General features: G+C 48.7%; 1 protein-coding gene across 1 annotated transcript in view; it reads left to right on the forward strand.

The window, feature by feature from the left end:
• Positions 1-22178, forward strand: part of Slco2a1 (solute carrier organic anion transporter family member 2A1) — a 75635-nt gene that overhangs the window by 43186 nt on the left and 10271 nt on the right. Inside the window, exons 4-10 of the mRNA XM_050139592.1 lie at positions 12590-12817; positions 13815-13913; positions 14764-14900; positions 16839-16914; positions 17426-17590; positions 18670-18859; positions 20513-20678. Of these exons, the coding sequence (XP_049995549.1) occupies positions 12590-12817; positions 13815-13913; positions 14764-14900; positions 16839-16914; positions 17426-17590; positions 18670-18859; positions 20513-20678 (1061 nt within the window). The remainder of the gene's footprint in view (positions 1-12589; positions 12818-13814; positions 13914-14763; positions 14901-16838; positions 16915-17425; positions 17591-18669; positions 18860-20512; positions 20679-22178) is intronic.

The raw sequence follows: 22178 nt of genomic DNA on the forward strand, positions 1-22178 counted from the left end.
GAGGGGCCCAGTGTGCAAGTGCTCACCCTTAATTCCCTGCAAATGTCTGTCATAGTGGAAGATGAATGAGCTACCCAGGAACATGCTGAGGAGGGAACCGATTTGTGTTTACTCCAATCAGGTTCTTTTTAAATTGTTTGTATTGAGCTATACACTTTTCTCTATTCTCCTTCCTTCCTCCCTCTCCCCCTCTACTCTGTCCCAGGACCCCCCCTACCCCCATGTTTCCAATTTACTCAGGAGATCTTGTTTTGTTTTGTTTTGTTTTTTTCACCTTCCTATGTAGATCCATGTACGTCTCTCTTAGGGTCCTCTTTGTTGTCTAGTTTTTCTGGGGTTGTGGCCTGTAGGCTGGTTTTTCTTTCTTTAATTGTTTTTTTGTTGAGCTATATATTTTTCTCCTCTCCCCTCCCTTCCTCTCCCCTCCCTTTCAGCCCTCTCCCATGGTACCCATGGTCCCAATTTACTCAGGAGAGCTTGTCTTTTTCTACTTCCCATGTAAATTAGATCCATGTATGTATCTCTTAGGGTCCTCATTGTTGTCTAGGTTCTCTGGGATAGTAATTTGTAGGCTGGTTTTCTTTGCTTTAAGAAGCAAAGTTGTGAAAGCCTGCGCAGGGGACAGGTAGTTGGCTTGACTGGGCGTGGTGAGTGGGGAGGATTAGGAACAGGGAGGCCTACTGCCAAGTGTCTGCAAGGTTCTGGTACTGTCACTCTGTCGTCCCTCAGGTGGCCTAGTCATTTTTGTAGGCATGTCGTCATCCTGGACTGTTTAAAGGCTGAGCCTTGCTTCAGGTGAGACAAGGATGACAAACCCAAGCCCATGGGCTCTTCCCTGTCCTTTCTCCCTTTTATCTATACAAGGCATCGGAGACCAGCTCTGATGGAGAGAGTCAGGACTTGAGCTTTCTGATGCATGAAGACAAGGCTAATGAGATCAGCAAGGGAGCCTGGAGCACTGTGGCCAGGCTGAGGGGAGGGCACTTTGCCAGACACCACACGCCATGGCCTACTCAGTCAGGCTGGTCGGCTCGCCACGGCCTGGGCCCATAGCCCATGGCATTTGCTTTGCACAATGCAGCCATGGGAGGGAGGTTAGGGATGGCCTCCCTTCTCTCCTTATTAGGGATGGCTGTTTAGATGGAGTTGGGCTTGACCACAAAGCCCTCAGATCACGGGAAGTCACTTCCAGCCCATTCGTAACCCCACTGCTCCTGGCGCAAATCACCACGGCTTGCCTGACAGATCCACAGTGCGCACAGGCAGAGAGAACGGGCCGTCTCATTATTGTTTGGGCAAATTCTGATCACAAGAGAGTGGTACTTGCTCTGACTGGAATTCAGGCCACAGCTGGAAGTGTTCAGGGACGGACTCCCTTTGGGGCATCTTCCTGGTGCCAGACAATGAGATGAGGAAGACCTTGGTCCAGGAGTCACATCTGTGGCCTTTAGTGGGGCTGTGTCCTAGGGGCCGATGCAGTGCAGACGTGCGCCATGTTAATATGTTCAGATAAATATTCATCAAGTCCCATTTCATTGGAAAAAAGCTGATTGGGGCTCTACTTCAAATGTATTCCTATGGGAACTTCAGCTTTGAACTAGGCGAGGTCACGGGGGAATACATATTTCATTAGATGTGACATCCAAATGGTGTGTCTGAACTGCCTTCTGGAGCCAGGCAGTCCTGGGGCTGAGACCAGGCTTGTAGACTCTCTGATGGCATGGCCTTGAGCCATTTCCTCCTCCTCTTGAGTCTCAGTACCTCAGGAAGGTCTAAAAGAGAAACCCCTCTCCTATGAAGCTATGGTGGTTGCAGAGGCATGTGTCCTTGCAGTTAGCCCAATGACTGGCATAGGTGGAGATCGGGAAGTGGTGATTCTGGCTCATATGGTAGTGGAGAAAGAGCTATAGGACACAGAGTGAACTGGAAGCCCCTAAGAATCCCCAGCGGGCTGGTGTCCTTTGTCAAGTTCTTTGCCGTGGGCTGGATAGTTTGCAAGAGCCTGCAGGTGAACGTTAGTCCTCACCCTAGGTCTTCCCTCGCACCCTCATGGGCACAGGGTCCCTCTGGGTGCGAACATGGACTGCTGATCTATCTAGCTGCCAGAGCCTCCCAGAGCCTCACATTGGTAGATGGAGCACGGCCTTTGACACTCAGATAGGGCCTCAGCCGCTCACTTGTCAACTCTCCTAGGAGTGGGGTATGCTTCCTTCCTAAACACGATCCTTACCTGTGAAGTGCAAGCAACAAAACTTTCTCATTCGGTGTGTTCTCAGAATTAAAGTGGAATAATATAAATATATAACATATATTATAGATATAAAGAATGTGGCGCATGGTGACTTTGGGGAAATTTCTATTTGCTTGCCTTGCTGTCGGACTTGGGATCTGCTTATGATCAGGATCAGCCCCATCCTCCTCTTCATGAGTATTTGCCGATTTCTTCCCCGTTGGAACATAGCTGCTCCAGGAACGATCATGGGAAATGCAGAAGAACACTATGATTTTCAGGAGGAAGAAAGTTGAAGCAGGGCTGAACATTGTGGGAAGTCACGAAGACCTTTAACAACTAATTGCCTATTTTAAAAAGCCCATCCAGACATTTATGGATGTTTAGATTTTCTAAATGTCAGTGGGGTCCGGAAATGTGCCTTGGCGCCTTTGGAGACTAGCTACCCAGCCAAAGCCTCCCTCCAAGCCCACGTCTAGAAGGTGCAGAGCAGTTTTTGCAGATGGGATACCAGCCAGCGTGAGACTAGTTCTCCCAGGAGAGGAGAGAAGGGGCTTTGGAAACCAGTGTTTTGAGGGAATTGGAAGACCTGTGAAAGACTCAGGCGAGTCCATGCGGAAGTCAGCCTGGCAGACAATGGTTGCCTGGGCAGGAAGCTTCCCAGAGGCTAAGCAGGAAAGGAGGAGGGGAAGTTGTATTTTTGGAGCAATTAAGAAAAGAAAGAGAAGCAGCCCTTCCTAGCCCTTTATGTCTGAAGCTGCAGGTCCCTATCCTGTGCTCTCAATGGTGTCCCTAGGAGGGGTGGAGGTAACAGGAAGGTAAGGGGAGCGGAGCCTTGGGATCCAGTGTGACTTCAACATTTCGGCTGTTCTCAACTTCCTAAACCTGTAAGCCACTCAGGGCCAGGCCACAGAGCGAACCTCTCTGGAACATGAGCTCAGTGGCTATGTGGTAAACACCCAGCTATGGTGTGAACCGGAGATGCCCGAAGCCTTGGGGCAAATGAGGGGCACACGGTGTGCAGGTAGCCCGAGTGTGCCAATGGCACATAGGTATGTGCCAGGCAGCTCCCACTACATGCAGGGAGTTGAATGAGGTAGGGAGGCATCTGAGCATCTAATTTTTTCACTTCCAGCATTCAGAATATCTTCTCAGCCATTCTCCTGGCTCTGTAGCATTCCCGTCATCCTGAGACTTGCCAGCTCTGTCCCCGAGGACAGATCACAGAGTGATAGGCACAGAGTCCTCCTACCGCAGGTATGCAGTGAGCTGGTTCCCCTGAGGATGCTCCAGATTCAGTTCCCATCTTGCCTAGCAGATATAATGACAGACTTTGTCAACAGGCTGCCTCCAGTCAAGGCATACCATGCCATGGCTTCTGCTGGCTTAGGAGCCTCACTAACAAAGAAAATGTGTGTCAGGGAGGAGGTGTGAATGACTTTTGTTGGCTCTGCTTACAGCTCTGGGTTTTCTTCAAAGAGCTCCCTGGCAGCCTAAATAAAACTGTGAGCAATGAATTCGACTTCATAACCAATAAAGGGTACTAGTAAGGTGCTCAGCTCCTTAGATACTAAATCCAGTGCTGTAAAGTGTCATTTTTTCCTCCCCTAGCCACTGCATAAACCAGCCTGATGCTCACAGCGTAGGTTCTTGTGCCCTGGTAAAGGGCAATGAGCAAGTAGGAGAGAGGAGACCTAGGCCAGCAGTGAGGATCCTGATTTTGCTAAGTCCTGTGCATAGCAAGCCCCATGCCCAGTACAAGTAACATTTCCAAGGCCCCTTCTAGAACAAGGGAGGCAGTGTGGGGAGAGAGTTCCAGTCTCAGCAAACACTCACGCACATACACTCACACATATGCACACACAAGCACGCATGCATGCCCCAGCTGCAGCACACTCCTTCCAAGCACATACATTTGCCCCGTGACTTCTTTGCTGTAATCTGTTGTTGCCAGAAACCATCATTGGTCTTGTCTCTCATTACTGGATCCTTTAAAAAGCCTGAGTAACATTGCGTATCGGTGTTTCCCTCATCCGTTTGAGTTTCTCCAAGTGACTCATCATTTTGAATGAAAAGTATTATTGGAGGACCTTTATGTCCCAGATTATGATGTATAAATTATTTTTATAAAATAATATTTTATAAAATAAAGTTTCATGAATAAAGAGAACACAAAGTTGTGAAGGAGTGGGAAGGCAGGAGTGGACCTGGGAAGAATTAGGGGATAAAATGAGGATGGATATGATAAAAATACACTGTATGAAGTTTTCAAAAAAATCAATGAAATAGTATATTAAAATATGTTTTATTTGTAATGACACAATAATTACATATGCTTACATAGTATGTGACATTTCAGCATACATATGCATGTGTACTGCTCAGATCAGAATGACTGACATATCTCTATCATCTCCGCCACTTCTTATTTCTTTATGTTGGGAACATCCACCCCTGCTCCACCCCTGCTATACCCCTGCTCCACCCCTGCTCCATTCTTGTTCCAGTCTTTTTTCTTCCCTGCTTTACCCCTGCTTCACCCCTGCTCCATCCCTGCTCCATCTCTGCCCCATCTCAGCTCCACCCCTTTTGCACCCCTGTTCCACCCCCTGCGTTCAATCCCTGCTTCACCCCTCTTCCATCTCTGCTCCATCCCTGCTTCACCTCTGCTCTATCCCTGCTCCATCCCTGCTCCACCCCTTCTTCACTCCTGTTCCACCCCTGTTCAATCCCCGCTCCACCCCTACTCCACCATGCTCCATTCCTGTTCCATCCCTGCTCCATCCCTGCTCCATTTCTGTTCTACCCTACTCCACCCCTGCTCCATCCCTTCCTGGGTCCATGGGTCACATCCTAGGAAAGTTGACTTCTTGACACAAAATCTCCTATATTGCAAAACTGCCGAGGAATCCAAAAATCAGAACTGGAATTTTGAAGATAAAAAGTTCAGGATGAATCAGAATGTTGACTCACGTGCTGTGCTGCCAGGGTGGGGCCTGGGTGACCTCAGGGGTGAGGCCAGCCTGTTTCTAGTTAGCACTGCACGGTCCTGTGAAGATTGATGGGAGCAGGTCTCTGGTGTCCTACCTGGGTTAAAGAAGACGCTATGATGAATTTGTGCTTCCCTGGAGTTTACTTTGGGGAAGACAGAACAGAGGCTAACATCCCGTTAATGAAGGCACACACACACACACACACACACACACACACACACACACACACAGGACCCCTGAAGTATGGAGGCAGACAGCCTTAGGTAGACAGATGGAGTCCAGAAAAGTTCTGTAGTGGCTGCAAAGGGGGGTGCCATTTCTCCATCCTTATCACGGAACTTTTATTATTTTTGAAATTTTGTGAGGGAGCAGATATAGTGACACACTCCTTAAATCCCTGCACTGGGGAGGCAGAGGTGAGTAGATCTCTGTGAGTCTGAGGCCAGTCTGGTTTGCATAGTGAGTTTCAGAACAGCCAGAGATACATTGTGAGACCCCAGTGTGGGACTGAAGAGATAGCTCAGTGATTAACGGGACTTATTCTTACGGAGGATCCAGGTTTAGTTCACCGCACCCACAATGTGACTTGTAACAAACAATTCATAACTCCAGTTCAGGGGAGTCAATACCTTCTTCTGATCCCCAGGGGTACCAGACACACAAATGGTGAATATTCATACGTATACATACAGGCAGAATACTCATACACATAAAATAAATCTATACACTTTTTTAAAAATTGTGTGTGGTATACGTGTATGGGTGTGTTTGTATGTGTGTTCATGTGTGTACATACACACATTTGTATGGAGGCCAAAGGTCACTGTTGTGTGTCTTCTCCATCACTCTCAACTCTATTCCTTTTGACACAACCTCTTTCGATGAACCTGAAGCTCATCTATTGGTCTAGGCCGCTGGCCAGTGAGTTCCAGGGATCTTCCTCTCTCTGTCCTCGGCGCTGGGACTGCAGGCGCCTGCTGCCACACCTGACTTTTTCTGTGCATGCAGACAATCTGAAGCCAGGTTCTCATGCTTGCATGACCATCCCTTTACTGACTGAGCCATCTCCTAAGTCACAGTGAACAGCGGGGGAAGACTCTGAACATCCCCAGGTATAAGACTTGAAAAATGACAAGTACTTGCTGATCCCTAACACGGTTCAAGCCCCTGGAAAAGGCTGAGAACTCTGCCACGGGGAGGAAGTGGGAGACTGCAGCCCAGAAAGCCAACCGGTGGCACACTTACTCTCTCTGTTGAGACCCTTCCCAAGGTCCCCTCTAAGACCTGTTCTTCCCTTCTCCCTGCCTCTTCAGTCACCTTCCATGATGCCCTCCCCCCGCTGGTTAGTTTTGAAGGGAGGAGTTTAATGGTTGGTCAAAAATTCTAAGAAGACCCTATTCTCATGCAGGGCGTGATAGCCAGGACCACCCACCACAAGGGGATTTCTGGTTTGTTTCAAATATTCTATATATATAAGGATCCACCTGAGACATATTCTCTCAGTGGGACCTGGGCTTGCCAATCAGACTAGGCACGGCGGCCAACAATCCCCACCTCTCCAACATGGGCATTACAGGCATGTGCTACCATGCTGGGCTTTTCATATGGATTCTGGGGATCAAATTCAGGCCGTTATGCTTATGAAGTCAAGCACTTTATGAAGCGAGCCCTCTCCTCAGCTCTAACCAACTGTCTCTTTTCACTGGTGACAGAGCTGGCTCTGAAATGGACTTGGGTCCCGTTTAGGACTGGCATCAGGAAAAGCGTGTTCTCCACAGACCTCTTGAATCAACGTGGGAAACAGAGTAAAGCCACGGAGAATTTGGAGACTTGGATGGAGTTGGGGCCAACTGATTAGGTTTTTTTTTTTCATACATGCTTTGAATAAGAGGCATTTCTGACCCGCACACTGACATTTTTTAACGTGGTAATAGTGAAGCAATCCCTAGAGACTTTGGCTGCGGCCACTTCGTTATGTGAAACTTCATGGGGATTTTTGTGGCTTTGGCATACCACACAATATGCCACATGAAGACTTAATAAGACAGTCAATGTTTTTACAATCTTTGATGACCATTAATGTCTCACCAAAAAAAAAATGCCTTTGCGAGCCAAGGCACAACAGTGTTCTCATAAATGTGAGTCTAGTCAAATAATGAGGATGGACAACATCAGGATGCAATTCTTAGAGCAAACTGGTTTTGTCTGGCCCTCTGTTTCCCCTGGGAGTTCCTCGTGTCACCTCCTACTTCTGCCCCAACATCCCCACCTCCTGTTCCTTTCATTCTCTTACTGTAGTCCAACCTTGTACAGATTTCACTCCTACAGCCATGGAGCCCCTACAAGCCCGACCCTCCTATCACACAGCACCAGCCTCCACTGTTTGAACCCTTGGCCGTTCTGGCTGAGGGACTCCCTACCCTCCCATAAGAGCTTCTGGAACGCGGGCCTTAGTCCCCCAGCAACTTTATTGCTTTGCGCTGTCAAGGTCTTTACCTATCTGGGGGTTTGCTCCTAATGCAATCCAGGCCCTTCCCCAAGGCCTGCTAGCACGCCTGCAGTAGCTGCATTGCATACCAGCCTCACCAAACATCTTGTGTGTCCTACATCACCCACTTCTGAGTGCTGAGCTGCATCCTGGCTTCCCACTATTCAGAAGCCTCTTTTTCTAGGGACCTTTTCCAGCCCCGCCCCCACCACCAAACTGTTTCCTGTTTTCCCCACTTACCCTTTGCCCTCTCTCCTAGTGCATGCCTGGCAGTATTTTTTTTTTTTCAATTGTGGCGAAATATGCAACGTGAAACTTGCCATTCCAGCACTGAAAGATGACGCCGGAGGTGCCAAGTATGGCCATCACAGCCATCCCTCTTCAGAGCATTCTTATCTGAACCCACTGTGCAGCCTCCACTCCCTTCTCCCCTGCCCCTGGGCAACATCCTCTGCCCCTGGGCAACCTCGATCCACTCTCTGGTTTTATGAATTTGGCCGCTCTAGAAGCCTCCTATCGATGGAGTCAGACAGGACTTGCTTCTTTGTGTCTGGCTTCTCTCACTTAGCACGCAGTGTCCCCCAGGCTCACCACTATGAGCATACATCAGAATTTGCTTCCTTTTCAGACTGAATAACATTCTGTACTATGGACCATATTTGACTTATTTGCTGGATTGTTTCTACTTCTTGGTCTTCACCAACCAAGGTGACCATAAAGATCACTTCCAGCACCTGCTTCTACTTCTTTTGATTATTGTGGAACTGCTGGATCATTGGTAATTCTCTGTCTGAACCTGTTTGGCAGAGGGCTGCACCATTTTACACGCTCCACCAGCAGTGTGCAAGGGTCTCTCTGGCCTTGCATCGTCACCAGCCCCTGTTGTTTTCCGGCTTTTTGATGCCAGTCATCCTGCAGGGTATTAAGTGATATTCTGATTCTGATTTGGTGAGGCAATACTGTGGTTGACTTCTTAGAAGCTGGAGCCAGTGGTGAGTTGAAGAATATGTAACGTCTGCAGTACACAATGCCTCTCTGTGCTCTATGCACTGCCATAGAGTTACTGAGCTTCGGGCAAGGGGCTGGAGATTGACACACACAGACACACAGACAGACAGAGACACGGACCTCTAGTCACTGGTAAGAAGCCCTCTATTCAATAGCATCATGGAGGCTTATATACCCAACACAGTCAAGTGGGCCAACAGGTGAAAATCTTGTCCTCTGATCCTTTGCTTCTTGTGAAGCAGAGCTGGTAAACAACTTTGACACAGCTTTCAGTAACTCAAATCAGAAGGAAAGTAAAGATCTCTAGCAGGGAAGAGCAGCTGGAGGCCGAACTTCAAATGGTCCCAACATTGGTCATGCCTGTGTCAACTGTCACTAGCCAGATGATGTTGAAGGAAGGCTGCCTGCTGGTTCCTGGCTGCTCAGCCCAGAAATAATCACACTAAAACTGTATTATTTAAATCACTGCTTGACCCATTAGCTCTAGCTTCTTATTGGCTAACTCTTTCATCTTAATTTAACCTATTTCTAGTAATCTATGTATCATAACGAGGCTGTGGCTTACCAGCATCCATCTCTAGAGGGGCTATATGACTTTTTTCTCTCTCTAAGCCTTCCTTCCCCCACCATTCAGTTTAGTTTTCCCTGCCTACCTAAGTATTGTTACCTAAGGTAGACAATACCTTAATCAAGAGCAGAAATATACATATAACAAAATTGACCTTAAATTTGTATCAATAAACCAAGATCGATACCAATGTAAATCTCTATAGCATTTCCCCCTTTAAATGTAAAGAAACATATATAAACAATATTGAGAATATGGACATAGTTCTCTTCAAACTTCTTTCTGATTTTTGTTGGGTGAAGTATTTTGGGGGTTATTTACAGTGACCTTTCAAGGTGTCTTGGTCCATCAAATCATATTAGTCTGGAAGGATTCCACAGGCTCTCATCTTCTGTGGAAACAAAAGAAGAACTTCTTTTCCAAAGCAACATATTCTTAGACCCAAATTTTGAATTCAAGATACCTTTAAAATATAGGTGTTGGTTTAGCTTAGCAGTCCCCAGAATCAAATGTCTCTTTGCAGTCAAAAAAATAAAAGAAAACACAATAGTATACACAATCCAGACTCTCTGTGTATATTCCATCTTTACATGGCTTATTCTTTATTTACTCCTTTTAATCTATGACTGTCTGGACTCTGTCTCTTTAAAGACTTTACTTTTTTTCAAACCATTTACTTCTTTTTATAACTGTCAATATTCTTTTTCTTCTTTCTCCCAAGCCTACATACATTTATCCAACATTGTGACCCATTTAGAGGTCTTTTATGTCTGAATGTGTCCTATTGTGTATCTGTAATTCTTTACTGTTCAGGAGCACTTCTTAAAATGTGAAGCACTTTTTAAAAACTTAAGATGTGGCATTACTAGGGTATATATGGTACTGACTGCTTCCCCCCCCCCCAGTCCAGCATGGTGAAGCTGTTCACTGTGTCTGAGCCACCACCAGCCCAGTTGCAAGTATATAACAGGTCTATGTGGAGCCAGTAAGCAGTTTGTAACAATTTGTTTACAAACCCTATTTAAATGGCCAGCCTCCTGAAAGAGCCAGAATTCTCACTGGCAGCACAGCCCAGGAAGCCAGCATTTCAAAACAGCTCAGCTTTTTTTTTTCTGCTACCACTGAATCAGGAAAACCTCTCTTAAAGGACCATGCTTTTGCTTGCTTCTAGCAAACAGAGCCCACCCAAGAAAATGCCGCTACCAAAAAAAACATGCTTAACTTTGTTCTTTTGTGTCTAGGATTCCTTTTTAAACTTTCTCAGGTTTTTATGTAGATGTAGTTACCCATGTTGGCATACCAATTTGTTGAAGGAAGGACACTTGTTGGCTCCTAGCTGCTCAGCCCAGAAATAATCACACAGAAACTATATTATTTAAATCACTGCTTGGCCCATTAGCTCTAGCTTCTTATTGGCTACATCTTACATCTTAATTTAACCCATTTCTAGTAATCTGTGTATCACCATGAGGCTGTGGCTTACTGGATAAAGTTCCGGTGTCTGTCTCTAGCAGGACTACATGGCTTCTCTCTCTCTCTGCCTTCCTTCTCCCACCATTCAGTTTAGCTTTCCCAGCCTACCTAAGTTCTGCCGTCAACAGGCCAAGGCAGTTTCTTTATTCACCAATGGTATTCACAGCATACAGAGGGGAATCCCACATCAAGATGACTGAGAGACTAAAGCAGTGAATCTTGGTGAAGGTATTTTTCTGTAGGCAGGCCTCACCCATACTGCCATTCAGAGGATAGCTTCTCAGGTCTAGGCATGGGTCTCCAGTGGCTGAGCTGGGCCAAGGGGACAAGTCTTTGTACCTTTTCCTGGGATTGTCATTTGCTTTCAGATGACCTTTAAACTATTTCTTGAACAGATAATAGTCACAGATAATGGGCCCCTTATCTGGGTCTGGGTCAAAGTCATCAGCATGCTGCACAACCCATTAGCATTAATTATTAGTTATAGTAATATTTTGGTTTGTTGGGAGGGCCACAGGCTATGAAGACCAGGCTGTCCTCTAACTGGTAATCCTTCTGCGAGTTCTGAGATTACAGATGAGCACTGTCATAAACAGCTTCACATAATACTTGGTCTTGGTCCCCTCTGCTTTTTCTAAGTCAGATCTCAGTGACCAAAGAGTGATGAGTCCCCTTTGCTGGAAGTTTGTAAATGGGTCTTGTCCAGACCCTAACGCTGAGAAAAGACAGTGATGGTGTTAGGCCAGACGAGACCTGGGTGGGAGGAGAAAAGGGTAACCGAGACAGCAGAGCTCTTGTCCCAGCCCTATCATCTAGTCCACGACCCTCACTTTTCCTCTCCAGCAGACTCTGGGGTCCCCCTGCCTCAGGGCCGTGCCTCTGGAAACATCATAAGTAGGAATTAAACTGATTCCATTAGTGTTAGTGAAAACCCCATAGAGCGAGAATAGTGACATCAGTGATTTCCATTGGCCAGAACGAGGCAGAAATAAAAGGAATCTGGAAAAGATCCCTCAAGCCCCTCAAGGCCTTGGAAAGCCGACAACGCTGACTGTTTAGTGTGGACCAAATTGAAAGCAGAGACATGGAAGCAGCCGCCAAGCCTGACAAGGTCCAAGCCACAGGAACCGTGGCATCCAAAGTCCAAGCTGGGATGACTGGAGCCCTTCAAGGAGGGCTTCCAGGTGCAGCCTAGTTCCCTGATCTGTAACATGCGAGGGCCTCCAAATCCCCTTGTTTTCAGAGTCTGTGATTCTTCACTTGTTCTTAGCCAAAAGGCCAAAAAGCATTAAGAATCTCTGATTCTGGGGAGCTGCCCAGGTGTGCTCAGGTCACTGAATATCTTTGGCAGCAAGTCCTTCGATGTGCTGGGGTGCTGGGATCATTCAGAAGTGAAGGATTAGGGGGTCATGACCCAAGGAAGACCAGAGCCAAGGCTGGCGGTGGCAAGAACTCTGGGTTTTGACTGTGGATTCCTTCTTCCAGCTGGGCAGTGCTGTGCTCCAAGGCTGCAGTACTGATGTGCGTGTTCTGCCCTCTACCAGCAGCAGTAGAGGAGGAAGAAGGACTGCTCCTGCCCCCATCTTGGGCAGAGCTGCTCCTGATGCAGGGGCCACAGTCCCCCTTACTCCCACCTCAGTTCCTGTAGTTTCTTCTGCCAGTCAAGCAGAAGAATATTCCTCAAGCACCTTGTCCAGTTTTCCTATTCCCTGACCCTCGTTCCCTCCCCCCGGGATATGAAGAAAGGACAAGGCGAGGGCAAGATTGGAGGACAGATGGCGGAAGCAAGAGGCCAGGGTGGTGGTGACCCGTGGGCATGCTCATTGCAGGAAACAGCAGCCGCCTTCAGGCCGACCTTTGCCAGAAGCATTTGCCGGACCTGCCCCCCAGCAAGTGCCATAACACCGTGCCAGACACGCAAAAGGAGACCAGCAGCATGTGGACCCTGATGGTGATTGCTCAGCTGCTGGCCGGCATTGGGACTGTGCCCATTCAGCCGTTTGGGATCTCCTACGTGGATGACTTTGCAGAGCCCACCAACTCCCCTCTGTATATCTGTGAGTCTTGAGCTTTAAGAGGGCTGTGAGGGATGGGAATCTGGGGCCTCATGTAGCACCTGCAGAAGCTCTTGGGGTTAAAATGGGGTCTGATCTTCTTAGCTCACAATATGGTGGATGACAAAGACCTGTTATGAATGCCAGTTCTGTTTCCGTCCACTTGTGTGGGTCTCAGGTCTCCAGGCTCTCACCTGGGAGGCAGAGCCAAGATTCTTTGTGTGTCCCATGTGCTTTGGGATTATGGGAGCTGATGTGATCACCATTTAGCACTGTTTTGAGCCTTTGACATCACAACATGCATGACATTGTGTTCTACCAAGTTCACACTAGAGAATCATAGAATTGAGTTCTTCAAATGCAACAACAACAAGACACATAATGTTTTAAGTAAGATTAAAATGTGTATTGGGTCACATTTGTAGCTATCCAGGAGACCATGTGGCCTCTGGGCCACGGGTTTAGATCCTCCACAAGTCACTCAGTCCTCCAGGCTCATGCTGGATGATACATGACTTCTCTGAGCTGTGAACAGGTTGTCATGTGTGAAGCGGGTAGCAGATGGCCAACTGGTGCCTGAGTTCTTCCCTCAGAAAAAGCCACACTGAGCTCTCTCAGGGCCTCAGGTCACAAACTACATCTCCAACCCTATCTTCTCTCGCCACAGCCCCAGCACTGTACACAGAAAGCTTCACCCACTAACACGCCCTGGACTGGTATTTTTTAAGATACGGTGGAGGCAGGTTCATTTCAGGCCGGGAGATCTCTCTGGCAGGAGCTGGAGGAGCAGCAGGCTCGGTGCTGCCAGCCTTGGCATCTGGCCTTTATCTGCAGGAGATGTGATAGGCGTGGGCTTCAGGAAGTGACCTAGGCATGGTGGGCTCCTTACTCCCAGGGGACAGTGGGTGATACCTCGGGAATCTCCCTCAGTTTGAGAAACTAGGCTTGCTGAGCATTCTCAATGTCCCCTCAACCCCTTATCCCTTGCTTCAATTTCCAGCCATCTTATTTGCTATCGCTGTGTTTGGACCAGCTTTTGGATACCTGCTGGGCTCAGTCATGCTCAGGATCTTTGTGGACTACGGCAGGGTGGACACTGGTAGGTATGCAGAAGGCACACATTCTTGTCACCTTTTTGCTGCGGCTTCTGATTTAGCTCCTCCATCTAGAGACAAGCAGTGGAGCTCCCACACCATGTAGGACGATGCCTGTCCTGAGTGACTGGAGATCATTCAGCCACTTTCTTCCAGAAAAAAAAAATAAATAAAAGGTACTGTCTCCATGTTTGATGTCAAGGAACACAATGGAGACTTCTAGATGGAGTGTGGGCAGATTTTCAGGGGATTGGAGGACAGGCCACCCACCGTGTTGATGGCTATATACTTGGGCAACTAAGAATTATAGACCTGCCTTTCTTAGGGTTCCTCAAAAGTAGGGTGTAAAATGGAGCTCAGAGCTCAGTGGTTAAGAGTATAGGTTAGGGTACCAGGAAGACAGGTCTGAAATTGACTAACAGACCAGGGATTTGGTTTTCTGATTCGTTGGAGGAAGTCAGATGTACGTAACAGTTCCCCCACTGACATGCTAGAGGAGACCGTAGGATGATGGAGATGAAGTATGTAGTACCTGAACCACGCCAGCCCTCTGGAGACCAGATCATTTCACCATTATTCCCGCCAACAGCTAAGGAAGAAGCACAGTATGAAGGGGGGGGGGGGCTGGGCATTCTCTAGTGTCTGACTTTCTGTACAATGGTCCGGGTGGTCTGGGAAGACCAGAGAGGCCTGGCGAGGGAGTGTCGTGACCACGGTCCTACACCATGGGGTGTCCTGTCACCATTATGGGAAGAAAGTCAGGGAGACACCCCTTGAACTGAAAGTCCCTTTCTAGTCTGGAGAGAAAGCATGTGTTCCACCAACAGACACTTTCATCCTTTGATTTCTTTCTAGCGGCTGTGAACTTGAGCCCAGGTGACCCCCGATGGATCGGAGCCTGGTGGCTGGGCCTGCTCCTTTCTTCAGGCTTCTTAGTTGTTACTTCTTTGCCCTTTTTTTTCTTCCCTCGAGCAATGCCCAGAGGAGCGGAGGTAAGTTTCCCAGAGCCCATGACTTAAGTACAGTACGCGGGGTGGGGAAACGAAAAGCTGGGAAGCTGCAGCTGCTTCCGCGCACTGGGTGAGAAGGTGGTGACAAGTCTGGGGACACAGGGCTCATCAGAGACTGAGAGGAGGTGCCCCTCAGTAGTCTCCTACCATGATGTCATTTCAAAGACCAGAGGGTTCCAGGGAGCATAGTGTGGGAACCCCTGTGTCCACCTAAGCTGAGCTAAAGTGTTAGGAAACAGTAACAATGGGATGGGGGATAGAGAGCTATCTCAGTCCATAAAGGGCTTGCGGGCAAACGTGAGGACCAGAGCTTGAGCCCCACAGTATCACTTTCTAAAATGTCAAACATGGTGCTGTGTAATTGCGACCCCAGGCTGAGGAAGCAGAAAAATGGGAGGATTCCTTGGGGTTTCCCAACCGGCCAGGCTACATGGGGACCTCCAGGCCACTTAAAGATCTTCTCTTGAAAAAACAAAACCAAAATGGCAGGTGCCTGGAGGATGACACCCAAGGTTGTTCTCTGCCCTCCACATGGATGGACACACACAGATTCTCATACACGCTGAGCAGGCAGCGAGGCTCAGTTGACTTCTATGTTTGATAGAGCTTACTAAGGTTTGAGCCTGAAAGCCTGGGTTAGAAAGGGAATCTGAGGCATGAGGTGCAAGGATGCGTTGAGGGCGGCATGTTTTTAGCAGGGCTGTATCTGCTGTGAAAGGGAACGAGGAAGTTGAGAATGGGGACTGGGTGGAGCCTTTATGTGAGGCTGAAATGCTTCACGTTTTCTCCTGTGAGTTCCAGGCAGTGGGGTGACTGGGCACAGTGGTGACTCCCCAGCCACCTAGTGACAATATGGCAGTAGGCTGAGGTTGGGATTCATGAAGGAATGGAAGTTGGAGATCTGAGAGGCTCAAGAAAAGATGGAAAATATGGCTAAGGGCCAGGGCAATGACCACCAGAGAGATGGTGCCAAGGTCAGGATGGTTGTTCCTGAGGGGGTGATGCAAAGACTTGGCTGTGGATTGAGTTGGAGCTCATGTATCCGGGATTTGAGACAGAATGGGCCCCACTGTGGGAAAGGGGTCATGAGTAGAGGAAGCATTTACAAGGTTATGACATATTTTGATAGGCTAGGTTAGACAGATCTAAGCTTGAAGACTTCCACTCATAAACTAGTTGAATGATCTTAGCTAAATTGCTTTGTTTCTAAGCTTCCTCTCCTGTAGCATTCTTGGGGGTAATTAGAGAACCTGTCTGGGAAGGAAGCTGTGAGGAAGGAGGCAATGCAGGGGGAATGATGGGCATGTTGCCCAGAGTAGAGCAGGTGCTCAGTTAATGGAGCACCAAAGAATGCCAACGGTAGAGCACAGGCCTACGTCTATGCAGTGGCTCAGGGAGAGTCACGGCCTCTGTCTTGAGCTGCTGGCTTCAGAGACTAGCAAGGGCACTTGGGTAATGTGCCCAGAAGGCACAGGTGATAGTTAGGACAGAGCCTGGACTCACCTTTGGACTAGGGAGAAAGCAGAGACCCTAGAGAGGACACAGAAAGGGAGAGCTGAAAAGAGTAGACATTGGAGACCCCTGTTGTCCGAGAAACCAGCCATCCCTGGGTCTGCATATGGGACACAGTATAGTCCTGACATACAGACAAGGGGTAAGATCCAGGACGATGCTTTTGGCCTCAGTCATGGGAAAGTCAGATGAAATAACATGCCCTTAGGTTCTGTGGGAGGTGTTGGCATGGATTAACTCTGGTCTCCAGCCAAGGCACCAGGCTCATTAAAGCGCAGGTGGTGTTTGCTTCAAGAGTGCATCCTCAAGATGCCCTCCCGTGCATCCACGTGGTCCTGGAGCCACCGAGTCCAGAGAGTCAAGGGCACAGGGATGGGCCATTAACATCACCATGTTTGCTGCTTTCAGAGGTCTGTTACCGCAGAAGAAACACTGAAGATGGAGGAAGACAAGTCAAGAGGCTCCCTGATGGATTTCATTAAACGTAACTGACTGCCCCAGCAGCCTTGGGTGGGCTGGTTCTGGGTGGCAGGAGACCAGGTTCAGGGTACAGGGCAACAAGAAACAACAAGATCTGGGACTGCCTCACCTCCTAGGTGCCCCCTCCATTTAGAGGACTTCGGTCAATGATTCTGGTAGCTGGTTCTTTACAGGCACCAGTAGATGCTAATCCAGGCAGAGCCAATCACCACCCCAAGCCTCCACTTCCATTCTCTCCTCTTCACTTCCTGTAGAGGTGGCAGTTGTGGGAGGAGACCTTTCCTAGTGTGAGCCCAGTTTCTATGCACCTACCGCCAGCATCGTCTTAGTCAGACCACAAGAGTGCTGAGTGGGAAATCCAAGGACCGTATGCCCCTGGGATGATGACTGTGAGCCTGAGGGTCTCTAACTGTGCCCCAAGGAAGAGAGGAAGCTTGCCTAGGGTTCTGGTAAGGCTGTGGGAAGCCTGTGATGCTCTTACCAAGGCCTGTCCCCTGACAGCCATCTACCTGCAGGGTTCCCCCGCATCTTCCTGAGGCTGCTGATGAACCCACTCTTCATTCTGGTGGTCCTGGCTCAGTGTACCTTCTCCTCTGTCATCGCTGGCCTCTCTACGTTCCTCAACAAGTTCCTGGAGAAGCAGTATGGGGCCTCAGCCGCCTATGCCAACTTCCTCATCGGTGTGTCAGAGGGCGCAGCTGCAGGACCTGGGGGGTGCCCCCTGGGGAGGAACTGGGTACCGTGCAGTCCATCCAAGGATAACCCAGGGCCAGACCGGATACAGACCGGAGACAGGAGGACTTGCCCAAGAGAAAGAATTTTAAGGATTTTTTTCCTGGTTGGCAACCTAGAATGTTTTTGGCAGATTTCTAAGACTCCTATTCTTCTATTCAGGAGTGGGTGGAGACTGGGGGCTGCCTTCCTTCCCATCAAGAGGGTGGGAATCTGATAGCCTCCCAACTGACCTTATCAGGGGCAACAGAGGAGAGAGAGAACGTGGAGCTTGGGACACACAAAACACCTCTTAAGGGGTTTCCTTCTCCAGGAACTTGAGTCTCAATGTCATGACACATCAGGTTCCTTCACACAATGGCAATGCAAATGCTCAGCGCCGCCCGGATAAGTGAACCCAGAATCTGTGGAGGAGGTGCCCGTACTTCTTGCAGTAGATGCTAAGAACCACCAATGGGGGGGGGGGTTCCACCAAGTGCCTGGGTGATGCCTGGGGCCAATCCATAGATGAACTTGACCACAGATAGATTTGACAAGATAATATCTCACTGAGCTCCGGTGTAGGCTTTAGATAGGACATTATTATCTCCCCTTCCATCTCAGACTTGGTTACCACCCAAAAATGATCCACTTCCTTATCCTTGTTACCGTCCTCTTGTTTCTTATTTTGTTTCTTTGAGACAATGCCTACAGCAGTTCAGGCGAATGATAAACATGCTAAGTAGGGGAGGGAGACCTTGAATTCCCGATCCTCCAGATTCTGCTTCCCAAGTGTTCCCAAGTGCTGGGATTGTATGTGTCAAAGGTTGACTGCTTCTTTTTTCTTTGATCAGCCAGGCCAACCCTCTAGTGAAGCAATTTCTCAGGATGTACCCAGTCAACACTCAATAGTTAATAATTCTTGGTAGTCATTCACTACTATCGTAATCAAGTATACCCAGTGTTCCTTCATGAAGCGGTGCTCCTCACTGGTGGCGCAACTCAGGGCTCCTGGGCTGTGTATCCAGCTCCTCTCCTTCTCCCCCAGGTGCTGTGAACCTTCCTGCTGCGGCCTTGGGGATGCTGTTTGGAGGAATCCTCATGAAACGCTTCGTTTTCTCCCTGCAAACCATCCCCCGAGTGGCGGCCGCCATCATGACCATCTCCATGATCCTCTGCGCCCCTCTTTTCTTCATGGGATGTTCCACACCAGCGGTGGCTGAGGTCTACCCCCTCAGGTAATGAACTAAGGGACGCAGAGATACCTTCGTAACCGCAGCCAGAATCCAGTCACTGTGTGTCTTTCTGCTCTGCCTCTTTTTACCTCCGCTGTCCTGTCTACTTGGATCTGATCTCTGACATGGAAACACAGAAAACCAGGTCTCAAAGAGTGTGTTCCATTAAGAGATGAGACCAGCGGTGGTCGAGGTTAAGGTTCTGTTTTGTAAGAAGCATCACAAACTGATGGGTTTGCTTTCTGAATGAGCCTGAACCCTAGGAGCCAGGAAATAATCTATGATAGGTGCAAGCCCTGGGCTAGCTAGAGTTAGGTAGAACCTTGTTGATCTGTCAAAGAAAGATGAGAAGACTTGAAAAGATTTCGAGACGAGCAATGAAAGTGGGTCAGAGAGGCAAAGGGCAGGTCCAGGTGCCAGTATTTGTAAAAAGCAGCATGCATCATGCGTTTAAAGTAAAGTTTCATCTTCAGAAAGGGTGTTTCAACCCTGTGAGCAAGGGACATGCACAATCCCCCACCCCACCCCCAACCCTCTCGCTTCAATAACCGCCTCGCGACCTTTTCTTTAGAACGGAGGCTAAGGAGTTTGCAAGATTTGGAGAGTCTTTTAGCCTCTGAGTGTTCTTTTTCTCATAGAGAGCTACATCTCCAAATATAGCAACAGCATCAGGCAAAGACCAAAAGAATAAATAGTTTGAGATGACCTCTGTATTTGAGGGGTGAGGGAGGAGATGGGAAACAAAGGAAGAGAATGTTGCTTAGCATGGGGAACTCCCTACTGTTGTGCAGGCTGACTCTGGACCCAGAGAAGCCTGAAAGCTCTTGGGGCCTTTAGGAGGTTTTCACTGGGAGTTTGGTCCCAGCTCTGTCATCTGCTTTGCTTGAGTTCTAGGTATGATGCTCTTCGTTGCTATGGGAATGTTATCTACCTAAGCTCTAGTTTTCTCATCCTCTTAAGAAGCATGATTTTTCTAGGCTTAGCATGATTTTTCTAGGCTTACTGAGGTGGCTATACCTGAAGATCCCCTTCCGCTGTGACATCCCATAAATGCTAACAGTCACTAGCATTGTTTCATCAATGCCCTATTCAGCTGTGATCTGTCAGTCCCTGTCACAAGTTCCCCAAAGAAGATCAATAAGATCAATCATTGAAATCCACTTTGATGAAGTTCTGGCCAATAGGGAGACCCAGATCAGCAAGTCCATATTGAACCAGGAGATGAGCAGGCAATGAGAATCTCAGGTGCCTCCAAAAGGTCCCAGCCACTGCCTTTAACCAAAGCTTAGCTGGAAGATGAGAGAAGGCAAGTATTACCAATGACGTTACTCCATTTCTTTCAACGGAGTCTTAATCAGTTGGTCACTTTGACTCTGACAGTGGCATTGGGGTTTGCTGGCTAGACCTTTCCAACCGAGTAATCAGTGCGTCTGGGCTCCAGCGTTAACATAAATGGTGAGAGCCATGGTTTCCAAACAGTGGCAGATTCGCAACTGGCCCCCACGGGCTCAGTTCAGATCCTTGGGTGGCAGTGGCCCAAGACAAACAGAGACATGCAGGCACATCCACCGGGCCAGGAACTCATGCTGGGCTGGAGTGTAGCGCCGTTTCTCGGTCTCGCTTTGTTTGATTCCTCGCTTCCTGTCTCGCTGGCAGCACATCAAGTTCTATACATCCGCAGCCTCCTGCCTGCCGCAGGGATTGCTCGTGCCCAGATTCCATCTTCCACCCAGTCTGCGGAGACAATGGAGTAGAGTACCTCTCCCCTTGCCACGCTGGCTGCAGCAGCCTCAACCTGACGTCAGCAGCTTCCAAGCAACCGGTAAGGACGCGGGGGTCACGGGGGCAGAAGGAGCCGCACGGAGCGTGGGGGCTCAGTGTGTAACCTCCAAAGCTGTTCCTTGGCTCTGCTACTCAATATCAGCATCCTAGCCTCCTCCACCCTGTCTCCACCTTCACTGCCCCAGGGTCATGACCAGATGCCTGCAGCCCAGAGTCAATTAAAGATTGGCCCGTGACCAACAAGTCCATTCTTGGGGACTTGGTGAAACAATAAAAAACACGTTGAAGTATTTGCCCTCAGTGGAGACTTGTGACTATACTGATGACTCCCTGGGGGCACTTCTGCGTTCTGGGCTCAGGCCTTGCTGCAGGGTCACATGGACTGGGAGCAGAGGGACTTTGAGACATGGACCCGGAAGGTCAGTCCTGGGAGCAGCAGTCGAGGGCCTTTGCTTCAACCCCTCAGCTCCCTTGGGTACCATGGATCTGGTCTGAAGCCAGGAAACTATGAGCAAATCTGGGATTAGAAGCAAAAGCCCTGCCTCACCTGGAGTTCAAGACCATAGGGTCTCCTTATTGGGCAACCTAGAGGGGCCCCATCCATCAATCTGTGAGGGCAGTGTCCCTGGGCCTTCTGGCCTCAGACAACAGGGAATGATTCCTCCAGTTATTAGTTTATGAATCAGCAAACAGAACAACACACTGAGTGCAGCTGCTATGCTGAGGAAGAGACGAGGAGCTTACGACAAAGCCCCGTTCTCACAATTTACATTCAGTCCAATAGATGCACAAGATAAAGGCTGAGGTGAGAAGGAAAGACACTTGAAAGCACAGAGAGTATGGGGGGGGTCCCTAAGATGACTGACACCTGAGCAACCAGCAGAGGAATCCTGCGGAAGCCCGAAGCCCATGGCAAGTGCGGGAAAAGCAGGCACAGAGCCCCCTGTGAATGCACCGCAGGAAGAGAGAAGGCCGGGTGGGGGTTAAGTGAGGAGTGTCACAGCTAGCAGGGCCAGGGCCAGGCAGGCCCAGTGCTGGGCAGGGCTGGGCAAACCGGGTTCGGGGGTTAGATGATCTTTCCCCAGAGAGAGCAATGGGAAGTCTACACCATTGCCTTCGGATGGCCCAGTAGCAAGGATGCATTTGTGTGGTGGCCATCACCCAGGGTAGCTTCCACTTACCACCTCTTCCTAGGAGAGGACAAGACCATTTCCCCAGACACCTCTATGGGTCCCTTGGCAAAGGAACATGCCAAGATGGTCCCTTAATTTACCTTCTAACTGGAAGAGTAGCGGCTTCTGTGGTCTTCTTATCTTTATTTGCTTACGTCTGACTCATCTACTTCCAGAAATAATCTTGACAAGCTTCCAATAACAGCACAAGTACATCAAGATAAAATCCATTACCATGATATCAAGGAAAAAATAATAAATTGTAAGGGGAAAAAGTCTTGCTAGTTTAAAATACAGACCAAGGGAGGTAACAGCAGTATTGTGTATTATAAACTTCTGAACTTGAGAGCCAAGGTGGGGCGGGAGCA

The sequence above is a fragment of the Alexandromys fortis genome, unplaced genomic scaffold (genome assembly GCF_014885135.2).
Source record: "Alexandromys fortis isolate MF-2015 unplaced genomic scaffold, M_Fortis_MF-2015_v1.1 scaffold_36, whole genome shotgun sequence".
NCBI lineage: Eukaryota > Metazoa > Chordata > Mammalia > Rodentia > Cricetidae > Alexandromys > Alexandromys fortis.